General features: G+C 43.8%; 1 protein-coding gene across 1 annotated transcript; it reads left to right on the top strand.

Annotated features, from left to right (window-relative positions):
• Positions 1–360: 360 nt before the first annotated feature.
• Positions 361–12,241, top strand: LOC131574545 (tubby-related protein 4-like; the record flags this gene model as incomplete). The annotated part of the gene is made up of 2 exons (XM_058829019.1): positions 361–2,948; positions 4,667–12,241. Coding segments are annotated over 2 exons (2,705 nt in total), but the record flags the coding sequence as incomplete, so codon positions are not given.
• Between the last annotated feature and the right edge of the window lie 7,517 nt (positions 12,242–19,758).

Below are 19,758 nucleotides of genomic sequence, written 5' to 3'. Positions count from 1 at the left end.
AGTTCTCCCAACGTCATTGAGTCTAGGAACCTTATACTATCATTATTTTATTATGCATATATTACACAGTACCTTCAGTGCAGGTCTTCAACTTTCTTAGCCTCCACTTCTTTTGTTTATTTGCTTGTTTGTTTTGTTCAATTGTTTTTTATGTATTTACTATCAAAAGTCCCTCCCTGAAAACTAGTGAGTCCTGATTTAGCAAAACTTTTGTTGATTTGAGCAGACACAGTTAACCCCTGATGATGAGTAATGCTAATTGATATTGTGACAGTCCATGGGGATCATGGGCCTGGCCGTGGCAGGGGAGGGATGGCTGGTGCGGGGAGCGGCGGTGACGCTCTGTGTTGTCCCTTGCAGTGCCCGGCGCCCCCGGCGCGCCCGCCAGCAGCCCGCCCTGCACCGTCAACATCCCCATCGCGCCCATCCACAGCTCGGCGCAGGCCATGTCGCCCACGCAGAGCATCGGCCTGGTCCAGTCGCTTCTCGCCAACCAGAACGTGCAGCTGGACGTGCTGGCAAACCCGCCGGCCGAGGCGGGGGGCGAGGGGCCGGGGCCCTTCCCGGGGGCTCCGAGCCGCTTTCCCGGCCCCGGGGCGGGGGCGCTGGCCGTGGGGGAGCTGGGCCGCCCAGCCCCGCCGCCGCTGGCCCCGCCGCCCCCCGCGCCCCCCGCCATCGCCCTGGCCGACCTGCGGGACCACGGCGAGCGAGAGCATGAGCCCCCGGCCAAGGCCAAGGCCCCGCGGCCGGGGCCACCGCTGGTAGAAGGGGACGCCGTCATCTTCGGGCCCGCTCAGGAGCTGCAGCTGAACAAGATGAACCCGCCGCCTCCCTACCCCGGCACCATCCCCGCCGTGCCCGCCCCCGCCCTGCCGCCCCCGCCCGGCCCCCCGCAGCCGCCCCTCGATCTCTGCCTCAAGAAGGGGGAGTTCTCCCTCTACCCGGCGGGGCACTACCAGACGCCCCTGGGGTACGAGCGGATAACGACGTTCGACAGCAGCGGGAATGTGGAGGAGGTGTGCCGGCCTCGCACCAGGATGCTCTGTGCCCAGAGCACCTACACCCTGCCGGGGCCCGGCAGCTCTGCCACCTTGCGCATCACAGCTGCCGAGAAGAAGATGCAGCAGCCCTGTGCCAGCGCCACCTTGAACCGGCTCACGGTCCCCCGATACTCCATCCCAACCGGGGACCCGCCGCCCTACCCTGACATTGCCAGCCAGCTGTCCCAGGGCAGGAGCATGGCGCAGAGGCTGGACAGCAGTATCATTCATGCTACTCTGCGCAGGAACAGCAGAGAGGCAGCCCTGAAAATGGCTCAGCTGATGGATGGTCAGAGAGCCACCTTACAACTTCCCCCTAAGGCCAAGAGCAACATTGTGTCAGCACAGTACCAGCAGAGAGTGCCCACAGCCTTGTACACCTGCAGCCAGTGCAGCAGTGGCGGCGCTGGCAGCAGCAGCAGCAGTGTGAGCGCTGGTGGCGTGGCCAACATCGCTAGCGCCAATGCTGCCAGCAGCACTTCCAGTGTTGGTGGCATGAGACCAGATCTGAGCACAGGGAGTGGCTCCCAACACAGCTCTGTCATTGCTCACTCTGTCAGTACTTCGCCTCTGGCCTCCCAGTCCTCCTACAGCTTGCTGAGCCCACCTGACAATTCCCGTGACCGAGCGGATTATATCAACTCCGCTTTCACGGAGGATGAGGCCCTTTCTCAGCACTGCCCAGTGGAGAAATCGGTACGGCACGTACCTGTGTCCTTGACAGAGACTACCCTTAGTGTAAAACGGCCCCCTCCGTACCAGTGGGATCCTATAGTGAGCGAAGAGATATGGGTTCCTCAGGAAAGGACATCTCAGAGCTCAGTGCCCAACCCCCTAAAACCTCCTCCACTCATCATTGGTCAAGCTCAACATCTGGACGTGTCTCGAGTGCCATTTGTTTCCCCCAAGTCGCCCACCAGTCCCACTGCCACTTTTCAGACAAGTTATGGGGTTGGAGTACCTTACCCAGGAAGCTACAGTGCCCCACCCCTTCAGGGAATGCAGGCCCCCTGCTCCCCCAAAGAAGCTCTGGCCCCAACACAGTTTGCACAGCAGGAGCCCACAGTTGTGCTTCAGCCAGGTTATCCATCCAACCTCTCCTATTGCCCTTTGCCACCCATGTACCCGGGAAGTAGCACTTGCTCTAGTTTACAGCTGCCACCGATCGCCTTGCACCCGTGGAGCTCCTACAGCACCTGCCCGCCCGTACAGAACCCCCAGGGCACCTTGCCCCCCAAGCCGCTCCTCGTGGTGGAGAAGCCAGTGATGTCTCCCCCACCAGCAGAGCTGCAGGGCCACGTGGGCACAGAGGTAATGGTGGAGACGGCAGACACTTTCCAGGAGGTGCTCTCCTTGACAGAAAGCCCTGTTCCTCAAAGGACAGACAAATTTGGCAAGAAGAGCCGGAAGCGCCTGGACAGTCGAGCCGAGGAAGGAAATGTGCAGGCTATCACTGAGGGCAAAGTTAAAAAGGAGGCAAGGACACTGACTGACTTCAATTCACTGATAGCCAGCCCTCGGCTGGGGAGGGAGAAGAAGAAGGTCAAGAGCCAAAAAGATCAGCTGAAGTCCAAGAAACTAAACAAGACAAATGAGTTTCAGGACAGTTCAGAGAGTGAGCCGGAGCTTTTTATCAGCGGAGATGAACTGATGAACCAGAGCCAGGGCAGTAAAAAGGGTTGGAAAACTAAAAGGAGTTTGAGGACAGCCAGTGAGCTGGATGAATTCAAGTGCCGGAAGGCCAGTGAGAAGGAGGATGGGCGACTGGGAAGCCAAGGCTTTGTGTATGTGATGGCCAACAAGCAGCCACTGTGGAACGAGGCAACGCAAGTCTACCAGCTGGACTTTGGAGGGCGGGTGACCCAGGAGTCGGCAAAAAACTTCCAGATTGAGCTGGAAGGACGACAGGTAGGAAAGGGTGGCACATACTTGCTGGAATGGGGGCCAGGATGTGGGAAAGCCATGCCAGGAATAAGCTGTCTCTCATGCTGCAGAGTGCCTCCTGCTTGTGTCAGCTGTTCCATGAGAAAAAGCTTTGCCACACAGTTGATAAAAAACAGCTGTTGAAGGTCTAAGTTCAGCACATCGGATGAAGTTCAGCTGTAAAGTAAATATGCAAAATATGTTGGGTCTTACTGTAATCAGACATGGCAACAAGGGCCTCCTTTAGTCTGTCTGGCTGTCACCATTGAAGGTTTTGTTATAAACACAAAAGCTCTCCGCAGCAGTAGCTGCACTTGCCATCAGTGATGGTTGTGGATGACAGCCAGTTGAGTGAACACTGCTCCCTTCTTGCCCTGCTCACAAAGGTTAGCCAGGCAGCAAGTAGCTAAGGCAGTTAGCTTCCCTTCATGCCAAAATTTCCACTTGTGAGCAGCTACCAGGCCCCTGGGGTTGGCTCTTAGTGCAAGAGGAGGGAGACACTGACCCATCCCAGAACAAAGTGCTTCTGGGCCACTTCTGAACTGTCTGGATAGAAGGGTCAATGGCTAGTTCAGAAGATCAAAACATTTAATTTTGGCCAGGGTGGTATGTTACTACACCAAACCCAGGCTTGCAAGTGATGCTAATTAGTAGGATGCTGGACTGAGGCTCAGGAGACTCATGTTTATTTCCTTGTCCAGCTGTAAGTCACTTTTGGTTTTAGATATCGAGGCTCTCAGCTTCCTCTGATTTAAGTTGGGAGTTAGATAGTACCCAACATGCGTGGCCAGTGGTAGTCTTTTGATTTTGTTTGTATGAGACAGCAGCTCAAAGGCAGTGTTCATTTGTACCCCTTCTTCAGTTAAATGGTATGGATATGTCCTCACGGGCAGCTGTGCAAAACCACCCAACCAAGGGTTTTTCTTGCTGGGGTAACAAAGCCTGCCTTGACTTACACAGCCAATCCCCATTCTAGCTCAAGGATCTTTGCTGTAGAGCCAATTAGATCTGGATTTCTGATGAAGCAAATGAAAAAACAGTAATAATAGGCCATACTTCAGATATTCCCTGTGGAAGAGCAATGAACAACCTGACTAGTTTTGCTTTTTTTTTAATTTCAAATAGCTCTCACTGCCTCTTTGCTAATTCATTCTTGCTGTAATTATGTGCTAGTGAAGATATTTATGCAGAGGGAAACAGAACTGCAAAGAATTATCAGCTTATCAGCTATGAAGTGCTAGCATGAGGAAATTGGTTATTCCCCTTCCCTGAAAGCTCTTTTCTTTGAAAACAAAATCTGTTTTTCTGATGGGTTGATGGTAGGATATATCCAAGGGAGCGACTGATATTTTCCTGCAGGAAGCATGATGCTGGTGTACTCACAACTGCCGAAGTAATTGATGACAAGCTACATAAACCAATACTGTATGCAGTCTAGCATGTTTTGTCAGTTTACTCTGTGGAGTCAAATATTTCAGTCAAATTCTCTGTACAGACAAAAAGTACATTGCTCTCAGTATTCTTCGGCATCATACCCCATTCTGTCTGTAGCTCCAATCATACGAACTGAAAAGGGGACGTGTTCATACAAAGGAGCAAAGAAATTTCGCTCTTACTCTCTTCTCTGTTTCCTTTTCTGTGGTTCATTTTTTTTTTGACCTTGTTCTCTTTTCCCTTCCTTTTCCTCTTCCCCTGCTTCCCAGGTGATGCAGTTTGGAAGAATTGATGGCAATGCTTACATTTTGGACTTTCAGTATCCATTTTCTGCAGTGCAAGCCTTTGCTGTTGCTCTGGCTAATGTGACTCAACGCCTCAAATGAAAAAGCAGAGACTGGAGAGAGGAAAATGTTAACCTTCTCATAAAGTCCAATCCGGAAAATGTCAGGGCAGCCTGCTTTAGGTGTGCAGAGATGCCTGGGAGCTGAGGAGGCAGTAAAACTGGAAAAGTCTCTTGGTGCCCACCATAAGGGCATTAACTCTAACCAGTCATGGGGTGGAGGGTGGGGGGCTGTTTTCTGTTTGTTTGTTTGTTAGCTTGTTTGTTTTCCGGTTTCTTTTTCTTTTCAAGCGTTGTGCTGGGTCTCAGAAAGAGCGAAGGGTTGAGAACCATTCAGTGTTATGTGGAGAAGTGTGGCTTTTGGCTTGTTGTGGTGGTTCTGCTGTGTGTGCTACAGTAGCTGATGTAAGCTCATGGGGGGATTAAAACAGACTGCTCTTTTTGATAGACTGCCTTATCTCATGCTATTCTTTTTTAAACAGGGAACATGACTTTTTTCTGGTCCAGTTTGTACTTCTACTACTAAAACAAAAGTGATATCAGCAGAAAAGTAAAAAAAGAAAAGAAGCTGTAATACTTGACATGTGTTTGTTCTCTGATATCTGCTAACAACTGAGCACCACAGGCTCCAAGGAGGCTTATGTAGGCAAACCTTTAATTTACAAACAGTGACATATTATTCAGAAAAGAAAACATAGTTGTCACTGGGTGTTTGTCATGGTGTAGGAATGGTATTCTCCAGTTTAGTGTTTCCACCAAAACACTCCAAACCATGCACCACGTGCTCACAGTCCCCTCCCCTTTTCCCTTCCCTGCGCTGGGATGGAGAGGAAAATTGGAGGCACAAAAGGTAAAGATCACAGGTAGAGAGAAGGATTTACTGCAAACAGCAGTGAAATAAGAAAAGAAACAGTAACAGCAACAGCAGCAATGACGATAACAGAGTGCACCAGAGGCAAAGGATTCACAGGCATATGCCCACCACAGGGGAGTCTCTGCCGATACCTGGCTGTGCTGCCACACTGTGTGACCCACTTGGAACCCCTTCCCATGGCCCCAGAAAATGCTGGGAGGTGGTACAGAATAACCTCAGGGTTCTAGCCTTGCCCTCTTCTGACTACTGCAAAAATACTGTCCTGGCTAGAACCCGGGTTTAAAAACCCACTGTATCAAAGAAGTTGATGTCTGCTTGTTTCATATGCTGTTAAGGGGGATAAACATCTTTCAGTAGGTGACAGAAGACAGAGGAACAAATAGTTACAAGCATTGCTTCTTTTGTTACTGGCATAACCATCTTTCAGTAGGTGACAGAAAACTGGAGAAGAAATAATCATGAGTGTTGCTTTTTTGTTCACATTGTTCAGCAGTATTCTGTGATTTGGCCTGTAGCTGGGAGAGGTGCAGTGTGATCAGATGTACCTCTGAGACTATGCCTGTGCTTGCTCATGTCAGTGTGTTTACACTATGTAAACAAAGTTTTTTCCAGCAAATGAGATGACCCAGTGTATTCAGTCCTCTTAGCAATCAGTATCAATCAAGTTCTACAACAGTGCTTGAATTAGGAAGGAGATGTAAGTGTAGCAAGTCATTACAGGAAGAAATTTCAGGGAAGCAAATTCATTACAAGAAACAGGATCATGGCTGGCTGGAGAACAAATGTGTTGAAGGAGAAAGGAAAAACTGGACAGATTCATGTCTTTTGTCACCCACCTTGCTACTTGCTCCAGCTAAGAGCAGGGATACAGCATCTACATGGAGTGTGACAGAGGAAAGCTTAATAACAGTAACAGACTGTGCAGTTCTCCCTGGTGCACATGCAAACCTGTTGAGCATTTCAGAAGGTTGCTTGCACAGAAGAGTTTCTTTCTTTTCCATGTGTTGTGCTCATGTTTATTTGCTTTTTCTCTTTCCTCCTTGTCAGCATTTTGCTACAGAATATGTTGTTATATGGAAGTAGTTTGACCAGTAATACACAAACCGCCAAACTATTCATATAATTATTTGGACATTAGATTACAAAACATCACAGCAGATTTTTTTCAAAAATTGATCTTTTGAAGTTAAAGGCCCCCTGGGAAACATTTGGTGGTTGATATGTCAACAGCTGCTTTGTCTTTCATCTATGGTTTAGGTTCTTTACTTGAAAAACTCAGTATAACTTAAGATAAATACGTGTGATTTTCTCTCCTTGTTTTTCTTGAGTCCTAGGAGGAAGGCAGATGTGTGTTGCACTTGATTTATTCTGGAGGAACATTTCACATAAGACCCTGCTGTAGTAGAAATTACCAGTATGCAGTGAGCTGCTGATTTGTGCCCTGCTGAGGCTCCCAGAGCTGTACAGCACAGAGAAGGAATGCCAGTAGAAGAGTTTCAGAGAGTTGCCAAGGGAGGTGATGAGTTAGACTGGATAATGCCCCCACATAGGTCCAGGAAAAACCACTTGTGGGATGGTGTCATTTGAGAGAGGAAGGAGAAGTAGGAAGGAAGGAGTGGGGCAGTAGATGGTCCATACCTGTATTATGCCAGAGCTTAGCATCTTCTGCTTGTGTGTGGGAATGGTCAGGCTCAACATTACCCTTGGCATGTCAGATTGTTGTTTTCTTTAATTAATTAGTTTTGTTTCCATTAATTGTCTGAGCCCATTTGTGTTCTTTTTCACTTGCTTGATTTATTCAGCAGTTTGAGTGCCTGTATGTATAATGTGTGTGGAGCAGAGGAACTGAAATAGATTTGGTTCTGGTCCCTTGAAAATCAATGGGCATGTTTCACTTGTTGGTTTTTATTGAGGAAACACTATTAAGCCCTTTGTCTATATTGAGTTATAAACTGTAAAAACAATAGGTTGAATTCTTAGTCCACTGATTCCAGTACATAGGGAGGGAAGTTCACTGATGAGAGGCTTCACCTGCCCTAAGGTCTGTGCTAACCAGCTGAACCCTAATTAGTGTTTGACAGGCACACAGTGAACACTGTAAAATAAGGAACATACCAGGGCTGGCTTGTTTGCTTGCTGAGGGAAGGGCCACTTAGTCATGTGTCAGAAATACTCAGCTGGAAGAACATCACCAGCCAAGATTATTAGGACATGGAAACAATGTGAATGTTCTTTTCTGAAGAAAACCTAGTCTAAATAAGGACTTCTGCTTGCAGTTTCTTCAACCTTCCAGAGAACAGTATTCCTCTTCACTTTGTTAATTGCCAAAATTTTCCAGTTATCAATAGTTTGTTTTAATGGAGAACCAAGAACTGAAGCCGATAAAACAAGTAACAGAGTTAGTAATTTGGTTTCACTGGTCCAGGTCATGATTGCATCCTTCTGATGGCACTCACAAAGAGCCTTGTCATAGGAGGAGCTCTGGTTTCTGTCCCAGCAAAGAACAAGGAATAATTACCAAAAAATTGGGAAAATAAATGCTATTTCCAACACCCTTTCCATTTACTTGTCAGAAAATTCTATAAGATAAGATAGTCTTTTATTTTTTTGAAAATAATTTAGCCAAGTCTATTTAATTAAGGATTTTTAATAGGTATAGGATCCCAATATTAGAGAAAATACTCTCAAATATATTGAATTTTAATGAAAAGAATGGTAAACACGTGGAAATCTGAGTGTGCAACTGGATCCTAAATTATAAAAAGAGCAGGTGAAAGTAATTTTATTTTCAATTGAGATACAATATAGGAAACTAATTTAAGAATGTCTCCAATTAATCATTTAAATTGTGAAGACTGCTATTGCATTCAGCCAAAAAGATAAATGTTATATGTTCTATTTTGTTAGTAAAAGCCATTTTTTCTGTAGGTAACTTAAGTTCTTCTAGGATTAATGTAGCAAAATGTTCAGAAATATTTAGTTCTTTTATACAAGCAGTAATTTCCACTAGTAAAGGATGTTTTTTCCAAAGCGTATTTTTTTCAGTTGTGCAATAATTTTAACAGTCTAGGGAGTTTATTTAGTTTCTGTTGGGTTGGTTTTTTGTTTTGTTTTAGTTTGGGTTTGACTATTCTTTAGGGAGTTTTGAGTGTTTTTTTTTAAATAATTTAATGCAGATTTCCTGTTAATGTCCGAAAAACAAATTATTTTTCTTGCATAATGTAATGAGTGATTTAGGGATTATTTTATTACTATGTATCAGTGAGTTATACACAGTTATTTATATTTAAAGAGCATCTTTGTAAGTAGTTGTTTGCTAGCAGATATATTTTGCTGCAAGAAATTAAAAATGCTTATAGGCAGATCTGGTTTTGCTGGATAATATGCAAAAACTTAATAATGCAGGCAAAACTATTTTTTTGGCAGCTAAATGCAATGAGTTTGCTATGGAGAACTGTGCAGACTACAAAGAGTCTAGGTGAGTTCTTCAGGACCTGCAGAAATCTGTCCTCTGCTTTCATTCTTTACTTGCAACCATACTTTGGTTGGGAGTGGCTTAAAAATTAGAAGGCATGGTTTGCTTTTTCTTGAGGTACAAGATAAGGTGGGTTACGTGATAAGAGAGGTGGTATAAGTGATATGTACATATGTTATATGTGATACAATGACATGGGCTCTTTGTAAGGAGGTCACTGTAGTTTAGTAGGGTTTGGCGATGGCAGAGTTCAGTGCCAGGTGGAGGAACAGGCAAACTAGCTTGGAATAAGCTGAGGCACAAGGAATATTGTAGCAGTAGAAGCATTTTCCCGTGTAGCATTTTCCTCTGCTCAACCTAACAATGCTGCTTCTTTGGCTGGGCTCAGTGGGTTCCAGTGCTGCCACAGTGCTTCTGGCAGGTGCTGCACGGAGCTCATGGAGCTGTGCCCAGATACTGCCTGCAGAAGCTTTGCCTCTTCAAGATGCTCCATAGGAGACCTGTTGGAGCAGGCATTCCTCCACTCATCCTTCTAGGTCTGCTCCAAGAGCAGCATGAAGCTGCCATGGAGTTTGGCTGCAGCAGCTTTGGGCAGAGAGAGCCCCAATGCCAGCCAGCAGCCACAGTGTCCATCTGAAGTCAGAATCTGCTCTGCTGGAGTTGCAAAGGAATGAAACCAAAAACCTGATAATTTTGAAAAAATAATAGTGATATCCTCAAAATAGATCTCGAACAGAATCTAATAATTGATATTTAAAGTCTGGCATAAATGGAGTGGCAAATTTTAGCTTTAAACAGTAAGAATACATGCTTCTGCAGCATCCTAAGAAACTATGAGAAGACAGGGGGTAGCAGAGGAAAAAAAAAAAGGAATTATCACATAAGTAATTTTGCACTCAGTTCCAGAGAACACACTAACATGTGCCGTGGGCTACCTGAGTATCAGTAAATTTGCACACAGGTTCATCTCAGTTGCAAAAGTTTCCTGTGATGCATCCACAAGTAAAACAGTGTTTTCATGAAGATGTGTGAAGGTCTGCAGGTGTCAGACACAGATATCTATTGATGAAGCCTTCAGCCTAAACCTTCCATAGATTGAGGCTTTCCTTGATGTGTCTTTTTAGTGTCCTCTCAGAAATTACAAACAGATTTTGGAGCTTGCCTGATTGTTGCCTCAGACAATTTCTGTGCATCTTCTTTTTGCAGCCTGATGTGTGTGATCCTATGTTACCTTGGTGCCCTCTTATCTCTCAGAAACATTTTACATCCTCATATAAAAAGAGCAGCAAGTACAAAAACTGATTTGATGAAATGAAAGGGGAGAGAAGACTTTTAAGAATGTGTTTCCCAGAGCAACAGTTTTGAAATTGCATGTCTGCAGGGCCGAAATTACTCCAGACCAGTAAATCAGACTTACAGATTGGTAAGAGATGAGACCCTTGTGTGGCATGCTGACAGAGGGCCAACTTTCAGCCTCACTAGATGGTTACATCAAGATACATAAGAGACCAGAATCCAACCCAAAATGTGCTTCCCCATTACTGTGTGATTTTAAGGTAAAGATGACTTGTATGACCCATACATCCACTCAAGAAAATTATAGAGCATTGTCCAACAACTGTGTTGACAGCTCAGTATAACCCCCCTTGAAGAATACTAGAAGTAAAATCCTGGCCATGGAATAGTCATTCAGATTTTTAACTTTTATTCCTATTTCTAGGATTCCATCACAGGATAGTAGGGCAAGCTGTTCATGTTATTTAGAGATTGGCATAATGGTTTTCCCAGTGTAAGGGAACGAGTCATCTATACTGCTTACAAAAATGGGAAGATCCTAGTAGACAAACTGTTTTTTCTATTCATGTCTCTTCCCCTTCAAGGCACAAACCTTCATTAGTAAATACCAATTTAGAGTCTTGCTGCCCTCAGGAGTAGTCTGCAGGGAGGCACCACAGGTCCTCTTTACAGGACTGGAATTTACATGCACCATTCTCAAAGGAATAAATTTAATTACTACTTGTGAACAATGGTCTATGTGAATTATTTTGTCTTTGTATTTATTTATTTTTCTTTAAAAGTCCCACGGAGATGTTTTAAGATGAAAAGACTGCTTTCTGTGTTGCCTGATATCACTGAAGTTGTATCAGGAGTTTCTTTGGGCGATTTGACTGTTGCTGCATCTAGAAATTTTTAAAAGTAAAAGCAATTAATGAAACAAAAGAATTAAATAAGATTCAGTGAAGCAATTATTGCTAAGAAAACTAGAAGCTTCACCCTTTAACTTTTGATTTTGCAAATGAATTGGTAATGAGAAATTTGTTTTTCAAGGCAAATTGATTGTTTGGAAGCACTATGCAAGTACACTGGTTTGCTGACACAGAGCTGACTGCAGGGTCAAGAAAACGTGATTTTGTGAGAGAAAAATAAAATAAATGAAAAAACCAAATACTTACCTATCCAGAGTGTTCAATGAAAAAATTAGATGGTGTGATGTCAAAGCCTGCCAGTCTGTTCTTAATCCTCTAGTTTACAATTTTTAAATATGGACTGATTCAGCAATTCTAAATCCTGACAAAGGTGGTCTATTTTTGGAATTTTATCTGACTGGCCAAGTAGATGGCTTAAGATACAGATAAAGATTAAAGTAATAATAAAAGAGAAATATTTTGGAACAGTGTGTTCTAAAGAAGACACCTGAGTTTCAAGTATTTCACAGGAATAATGCTCGGCCAGTAATTGTTACCTATGTTGTTTGAAACTATTTGTTCAGAACTTTTCTAACTTGCCCTTTGTTTCTTTAGTTTGCTTGATACTTGTTTTGCCTTTGGTTGCTTTTGACTTCTGTTTCACTATTTCAGCATTCACTTCTTTTTCTGTTTGTGTGTTGTGTGTTTGGGGAAGGGTATGTCTGTTCAAGATCTTGTTGTTTATTGTAGATAAAATATATGGTGTTGTGGAATAGCATGGGGATGCATTTGATTGAAAAGGCACTGTAGTGTTTCCTGAAAAAGAAGGGGAGTTGCATTTGTTTATAAATGCATTATTTTGATACTATAACTTTGAAAGTGATTTGGGATTTTCTTCTTCCCTTCCCTTCCCTTCCCTTCCCTTCCCTTCCCTTCCCTTCCCTTCCCTTCCCTTCCCTTCCCTTCCCTTCCCTTCCCTTCCCTTCCCTTCCCTTCCCTTCCCTTCCCTTCCCTTCCCTTCCCTTCCCTTCCCTTCCCTTCCCTTCCCTTCCCTTCCCTTCCCTTCCCTTCCCTTCCCTTCCCTTCCCTTCCCTTCCCTTCCCTTCCCTTCCCTTCCCTTCCCTTCCCTTCCCTTCCCTTCCCTTCCCTTCCCTTCCCTTCCCTTCCCTTCCCTTCCCTTCCCTTCCCTTCCCTTCCCTTCCCTTCCCTTCCCTTCCCTTCCCTTCCCTTCCCTTCCCTTCCCTTCCCTTCCCTTCCCTTCCCTTCCCTTCCCTTCCCTTCCCTTCCCTTCCCTTCCCTTCCCTTCCCTTCCCTTCCCTTCCCTTCCCTTCCCTTCCCTTCCCTTCCCTTCCCTTCCCTTCCCTTCCCTTCCCTTCCCTTCCCTTCCCTTCCCTTCCCTTCCCTTCCCTTCCCTTCCCTTCCCTTCCCTTCCCTTCCCTTCCCTTCCCTTCCCTTCCCTTCCCTTCCCTTCCCTTCCCTTCCCTTCCCTTCCCTTCCCTTCCCTTCCCTTCCCTTCCCTTCCCTTCCCTTCCCTTCCCTTCCCTTCCCTTCCCTTCCCTTCCCTTCCCTTCCCTTCCCTTCCCTTCCCTTCCCTTCCCTATCTTCCCTTCCCTTCCCTTCCCTTCCCTTCCCTTCCCTTCCCTTCCCTTCCCTTCCCTTCCCTTCCCTTCCCTTCCCTTCCCTTCCCTTCCCTTCCCTTCCCTTCCCTTCCCTTCCCTTCCCTTCCCTTCCCTTCCCTTCCCTTCCCTTCCCTTCCCTTCCCTTCCCTTCCCTTCCCTTCCCTTCCCTTCCCTTCCCTTCCCTTCCCTTCCCTTCCCTTCCCTTCCCTATCTTCTCTTCCCTTCCCTTCCCTTCCCTTCCCTTCCCTTCCCTTCCCTTCCCTTCCCTTCCCTTCCCTTCCCTTCCCTTCCCTTCCCTTCCCTTCCCTTCCCTTCCCTTCCCTTCCCTTCCCTTCCCTTCCCTTCCCTTCCCTTCCCTTCCCTTCCCTTCCCTTCCCTTCCCTTCCCTTCCCTTCCCTTCCCTTCCCTTCCCTTCCCTTCCCTTCCCTTCCCTTCCCTTCCCTTCCCTTCCCTTCCCTTCCCTTCCCTTCCCTTCCCTTCCCTTCCCTTCCCTTCCCTTCCCTCCTCTCCTCTCCTCTCCTCTCCTCTCCTCTCCTCTCCTCTCCTCTCCTCTCCTCTCCTCTCCTCTCCTCTCCGAACCTCTCCTCTCCGAACCTCTCCTCTCCGAACCTCTCCTCTCCTCTCCTCTCCTCTCCTCTCCTCTCCTCTCCTCTCCTCTCCTCTCCTCTCCTCTCCTCTCCTCTCCTCTCCTCTCCTCTCCTCTCCTCTCCTCTCCTCTCCTCTCCTCTCCTCTCCTCTCCTCTCCTCTCCTCTCCTCTCCTCTCCTCTCCTCTCCTCTCCTCTCCTCTCCTCTCCTCTCCTCTCCTCTCCTCTCCTCTCCTCTCCTCTCCTCTCCTCTCCTCTCCTCTCCTCTCCTCTCCTCTTCTCTCCTCTCCTCTCCTCTCCTCTCCTCTCCTCTCCTCTCCTCTCCTCTCCTCTCCTCTCCTCTCCTCTCCTCTCCTCTCCTCTCCTCTCCTCTCCTCTCCTCTCCTCTCCTCTCCTCTCCTCTCCTCTCCTCTCCTCTCCTCTCCTCTCCTCTCCTCTCCTCTCCTCTCCTCTCCTCTCCTCTCCTCTCCTCTCCTCTTCTCTTCTCTTCTCTTTTCTCCTCTTCTCTTTTTTTTTTCTTTTCTCACAGAGTCATGCAGGTGCATGCATTCGTAAGTGAGCAAGCCCAGCATGTTTTTCTTAAAGCTTTTGAAAATTTGGTACACCTTTTGTGAACTTTACTTACCTAGACTATTTTAAAATGATATTTTTTTGAATTTTTTTTTTTCTCCCGAATATACCATGGTATACTTGCTTTCCATTGTATTTAAAAGCTACCCCTGATCTGCCTCTCCTTTTATGTATCTTGTGTAATAGATTTTGCAGGAGGTGCCTAGAAAGTATTGTTGGTTTCCCTATAAAAGTGTGGTTTGTCCAGATTCTTTACTGTCTACATGATTGAGAGATGGACTGATTGCCCTATTTTTCCTTGACGATTTGGAGTTGTAAGAGTTGTCCAGCTGTTGCTTAATAAAATTTTGCAGACTAGAAAGTTGCTGATTTGTTTTTGTTGCATTCTACATATTGTCAAGCACCTTAAATACTTTTAAAGCAGATGACAAATCTGTGCTGGAACAACCTGAATAATAACCAACTAGATGCCATTACACTTTCTCTTTTCAGGAACTGTACCCACAAGTTCCACTGGCACATGTACCAGCCCTGTCATACCTTGTGTCATTCACACAAGAGGGGATGGATGGCAAAGATTTTGTGGTGGTAATGTTCCTATTTGCCTGGATATCAGCTGGTTCTTGTGAAATTTCTACCCTGCTTGCTTTCCTTTTCAAGGAAATTACTTTTGGGGTTTGTGGTACTTCTCATTTTGTCATTGATAAACTGAAAATGTTAATGTCACCACAAGGGATTTGCTCTGTCCTGACATCTTTAAGAACAAATGCTGTGATGGCCAGTGTTTATTCTCTGGTTTATTAAAAAAACCCAAATAATTTTGGGAACAAAGAAAACAAAACAAAAACAAAAAAGGTGGTAAAGTAGCTTACCTTGCCTGATAAACATCTCAGCTATGGTACAACTGAGAAAATCCTGACATGGATCCTCATAACGGACCCAGGTTACCATTGGAGTTTTGCAGGGGTCTGTGCTGGATCCTCACCTCTTCACCATACTCATGGGTGGTCTAGAAGAAGTTTAAACATTGAGCTACAAAGTTTATTGATGATGTGAATTATTAAAAACAGTAAAGGCAATGGCCAATTGTCAAGAGTCTCAGAAAGTCTTCATGAAACTTGGATAATGAAATAGCAGGTGAAACACAGCGCAGGTAAATATGAGCTGCTACATAGGGGAGAAGAATCCTGACTTCATGTTTGCAATAGTGATCTCTGCAGTGATCTCTGCTACTCAGGGGAGACCTTTTGACAGAATGATAGATAGTGATCTGAAAACATCAGGTTGGTACCCAGCAGCAGTCAAAAGAAGAAACTAATATTGGGAATGATTGGGAAAAGAGCTGACAGCAAAGCAAAAGATACAGGATCACTGTATAAAATCGCAGTTCACTGCATGTATTGTGCAGCGCTGGTCCCCTTGTCACAGAAAAGGGAGAGATCTAGAGAAGATTCGCAGAAGTTCAGAAGAAGGCACACAACCTCCACATGAGGAATTAGTGTGAAGTCTAAAACCCTTCACCCTGGAAAAGAAATGGCTTGAAGGAATTGCTAGAGAGCAACCAGATCAGGAGTAGTGTTGAAAAGTGGATAGGTATTACCTGTTGTCTCTTCCTGCAGAAAAACTAGGAGCTATAAAATGAAAATAAAGTGAAATGCTAGAGGAGCAGAGAATCAAACAAAAGGAGGAGGTTCTTCAAGGAGGTGACTAGCCAAAGCCACTTTGCCAAAGGATGCTGTGATACAAAGAGTTCACAAGAATTGAAAGACTGGGATCTGTCATTCATCTGTCTATGAATGAGAGATCCACTAGGACACAAAGCAAACTACCATAGGAGTTCAAAGTTCCCTGAGCTAAAAATAGGTGCTAGGAGATTATTAGGGGAAATATCACATGAATTTGCTCTGTTGTCATTCTTCCCAAAGAATCTGCAAATGGCATTTGTAGGAGACAAAACGCTGGGCTTTACTGGAATTTCACTGTGAACGACTGTCACTGTACATCAGCCTTTCTAAACCAGGCCTAAACCTGAAGTGTCAGGCTTTGGGAAGAGGAGAAAGAAAAGACTTCCAACCTCATGCCTGAATGATTTGCACTGCAGCTGTGGAAAGTCCTCTTCTAGCTCAGGGATGGAGTGCTGAGGCTTTGCCAGTGTGCATTAAATCTTCCTTAGCTCAACTCAGCTAAGGGAAATAGCTGGGTTATCTGATGAGTTTTCAGATCAAATTGAACTTCTACTAAAATGCAGAAATTATGAAATTAATTGTTAAGTCTGGAGACAGAGAAATGAAGCAACAATATAGCTTCTAGTCATGACACTCTGCTTTGCCTTTTGCTTTTTTGCTTTGGCTATAGTGTTAGTGTTTACCTGAATAGTAACTGGCCAGGTGAGCTGAGCTGATTATCATGGTTTCCTTTTAGATCAAGGTTCCAGAAGTTTTCACGGTTTTCCTTCTTTTCCAAGGATATTGACTTAAAATACAGTCATCTTCTGCTTCCCTGCCCTGTTTTGTGTTAATTTAGGGGTGTTCTGGAAGCTACAGCTCTGGTAATTGATTCAGTCATGGTAAAAAATCTGTATCTGCTTTGCTCAAGGGAACTGAGGAAGTACAGTTTGGTTTGTTGTTCCAGAAAGTCTATTTTGTAATGCCCCTTTCTGCTGGGTGCAATCAGCTAAATTAACACATTGTCACTTGCAGTTTGTAAATAAACATCAAGCTTGTTGCGTCACTTTCTCCACATGTTGGAATAGAAATGTGAACAAAAGAACACTGGAGCTGTAACTGGCTCTGAAGAGAGAGGAGGCATGAAAGGAAGCAAACAGATCTGGGAAGGTGGTTTGTTGTGAGGAGATAACTACTGACACATGCCTGCCTGGAAATAGCAGGTGATGCAAATGCAAAATTTATCAGTATCAGGGGCTGCAGCAAACAAATAAAAATGTAGACCTTTAGGAAAATACCCTAGAAAGGTTCCTGTGATTGTTTTCTTGCCTTGTAGAGGGCCTAATAGCACTTACATATTCTGGTTTATATATGATTATGGTTGCTGTTGATAATAGTGGTGTCTTGTTTTTATGATTTGAGTGAATGCATGGGTGATTTTTGCCTACTGCTGCCTGGTCAGGATGTGCAGACACTGAGGGAACAATATTTAATCCAGGGCTTTTAAAAGACAAGCTCATAATACAGCAACTATACGTACAATTAAGTTCATATATACAATTCAAAAACTACTGGTTACATCATGAACTTTTTCACCAAGACAGGTTATTGCTGTTGATGTTCTCTCAGTAATGAAATACTCCATTTTATATTTGCATCCCTACCAAAATAACTATTGATAATAAAATAGCAATCTTTACTTACTGCTAATTTTTTTCAAAAGCAGCCCAGCTTTCATTATGCAATTTGAATGGGATAGGAAGCTAAGTAATTACCTAGTTGAGAAAGAGTTGTACAAGATCAGGAAAAGAAAACCCACAACCTGAAGTACCTCATATCAATCATGATTCATCTCAGACCTTTCATCTTGCTCCTATCCATTATAGATGACTATTGCATATCCTCATTTTCTGTTCTGTTTAAAACTGACAAATTTCAAATCTTTGTTAGATCAAAGAGAAATCTATTCATCTGGGGGAATGTTTTGCTTTGTTGCATCTTCTGATACTTTTATCCTTTCCAGCTGTTCCACATTTTCTTCCATTTATCACTTCCCCATGGATAAGGAGGAAAGTTAGATTTGAACTCCATGAAGTAACATTTCTTTGTTCTCTTTTCTCACTGCTCTCTGTGGTGATAGTCCTCTCTCTTAAAACAAGAGCTTAGTCGTTCCCTTTGTTGCACAGTTTTTGTGAGATTAATTTCTTCCTTTTTCTTTCAAAGCCATTTAGATATTTTAAACTTTTTTTGGAATCTGAAAGGATGTTTATTTTAGAGAAGAGTCTGTATAAGGCAGTTGTAGCCAAAGGAAGATGCTAAAGATGATTTAAACATCATGGAGTTTTCTAATTGCATCATGGAGAGGCAGCCAAATGCAGAGTCTCATCTGCAGAAGTCATGTAACTGTGATTTGACTTTCAAGTGACTTCTCTGTATCATTTATGATTTTTCGAATGAGGGAAGTGTCCTTGTTCTCATCAGATCTGTGCATACACCTTAAGTTTTTTGTCCTTGAGCTCATCTGGCAGCTAGTGTCACCTGCACCTGCAGCTAGTGTCAAACAGCACATGTTGTTACTTGTAATTTGTAAATAAACTTCAAGCTTGTTGCATCATTTTAACACATTTTATTTGTATGGCTTAGCTCTCTAATGCTAAGATTCCAGCTTTGTTCATAAAACCACTGCTACTGTTGTTTATTTATATGACACTAATAATTCTATCTGAAGTTTAAACAATATGCAGGTTTAAGTAGATTTGTGTAAAAAGAACACAAGTGAGAAAAGAAAACAAGTATTTCTAAAACCCACACCACATATAATCCCTCTCAGGAATTTCTGTATTTCTTCTGTTCAGGAAGAACATACTTCCCTGTTCCGGAAAGGGAATGAAATCTTGAGATCAAAGAAAAAAAGTCCAACAAATGCTCTGGAAAGGAGATATGATCAAATAAAATGCAATTGAAAAAACGCAGGAAATTTGGAAATGGAGTGACTACAACCATATGGACAGAGATGACATGCATTGCAGTGAAAAGGACCAAAACTTCCCAAAATTACTCCAATTTAAATACTGAAATCAGGGAAGAAATGTGTATAAGGACACAGGAGAATAATTTGAAAAAATTAAATGGTTAAAAAAAAAAAAAGGAAAGTTCCAAGACTGACTGAAAGCTATAAAAGTGAATGGGATAAGAAGAAGTGCAGGGAAATGGACCGAAGCTTTGCCCAATTAATCCTCATTGAAATTGCAAGATTTCATAACCTTTCCTGAAAGGCAAGCCATAAAATGAGAAAGCAGCATCTAGAGAACTGCCGTAATCCACAATTAGATTCCACTTTTGAAAATTATGGAAAACTGAAGCAAGAGTGAAATGACATAAGCTGAGACACTATCATCCAAAGCACTGCAGTTTGTGCATTACAAAAATGTTCTCCAAAGAAAGCAGTAGAACTGAGAAAAGAGAGGTTTCTGGGAAATCAGGGAAGATGTCGTGGCCTGTAGCATATGAGTCAGAATGTCAAGTAAGGATAAAAACCTCCTGAGTGGAGGCTTGTATTCAGATACATCAATGCAAAATCCACAATGATGGTCATCCGTGACATCATCACTAGAAAGATAGCAGCCATCAAAGGTTTTTTCTTGTGGAAATTTTTTCTGTGTGAATATTAAATGTGAAAAGAAGCAAAATACAGTGGTAGATTGTGCGAATGATGGAGTCATGTCTAATTATTCTGAAATAGAAAATGTTGCTCATTAAGAGCAATTCTTATGCCATAAGAAAATATCCTTATTTATTCAAAGATAATAAACAATCTCATAGAAAGATTGCTGGCATCTCTGAAGTTACAAGCAAGCCAATGAAGAAAAGATCTTAGATGTGCATCTGGATAGGTCTGAAAGATTAAAACATGGAATTCCTGAAGAGAAATCAATATTTATGATGTGCAAAAGGTGTTGCACTAATCTACTATATGGGGATTCCTGAATGCAAGACACAAAGTTGAAAACAATTTCATCAAAAGAACAGATGATTAAAATTACTT

The sequence above is a fragment of the Poecile atricapillus genome, unplaced genomic scaffold, assembly GCF_030490865.1.
Source record: "Poecile atricapillus isolate bPoeAtr1 unplaced genomic scaffold, bPoeAtr1.hap1 scaffold_384, whole genome shotgun sequence".
Taxonomy (NCBI): Eukaryota; Metazoa; Chordata; class Aves; order Passeriformes; family Paridae; genus Poecile; species Poecile atricapillus.
Note: the sequence above shows the minus strand (reverse complement) of the source record. Positions and strands in the feature narration are given on the sequence as shown.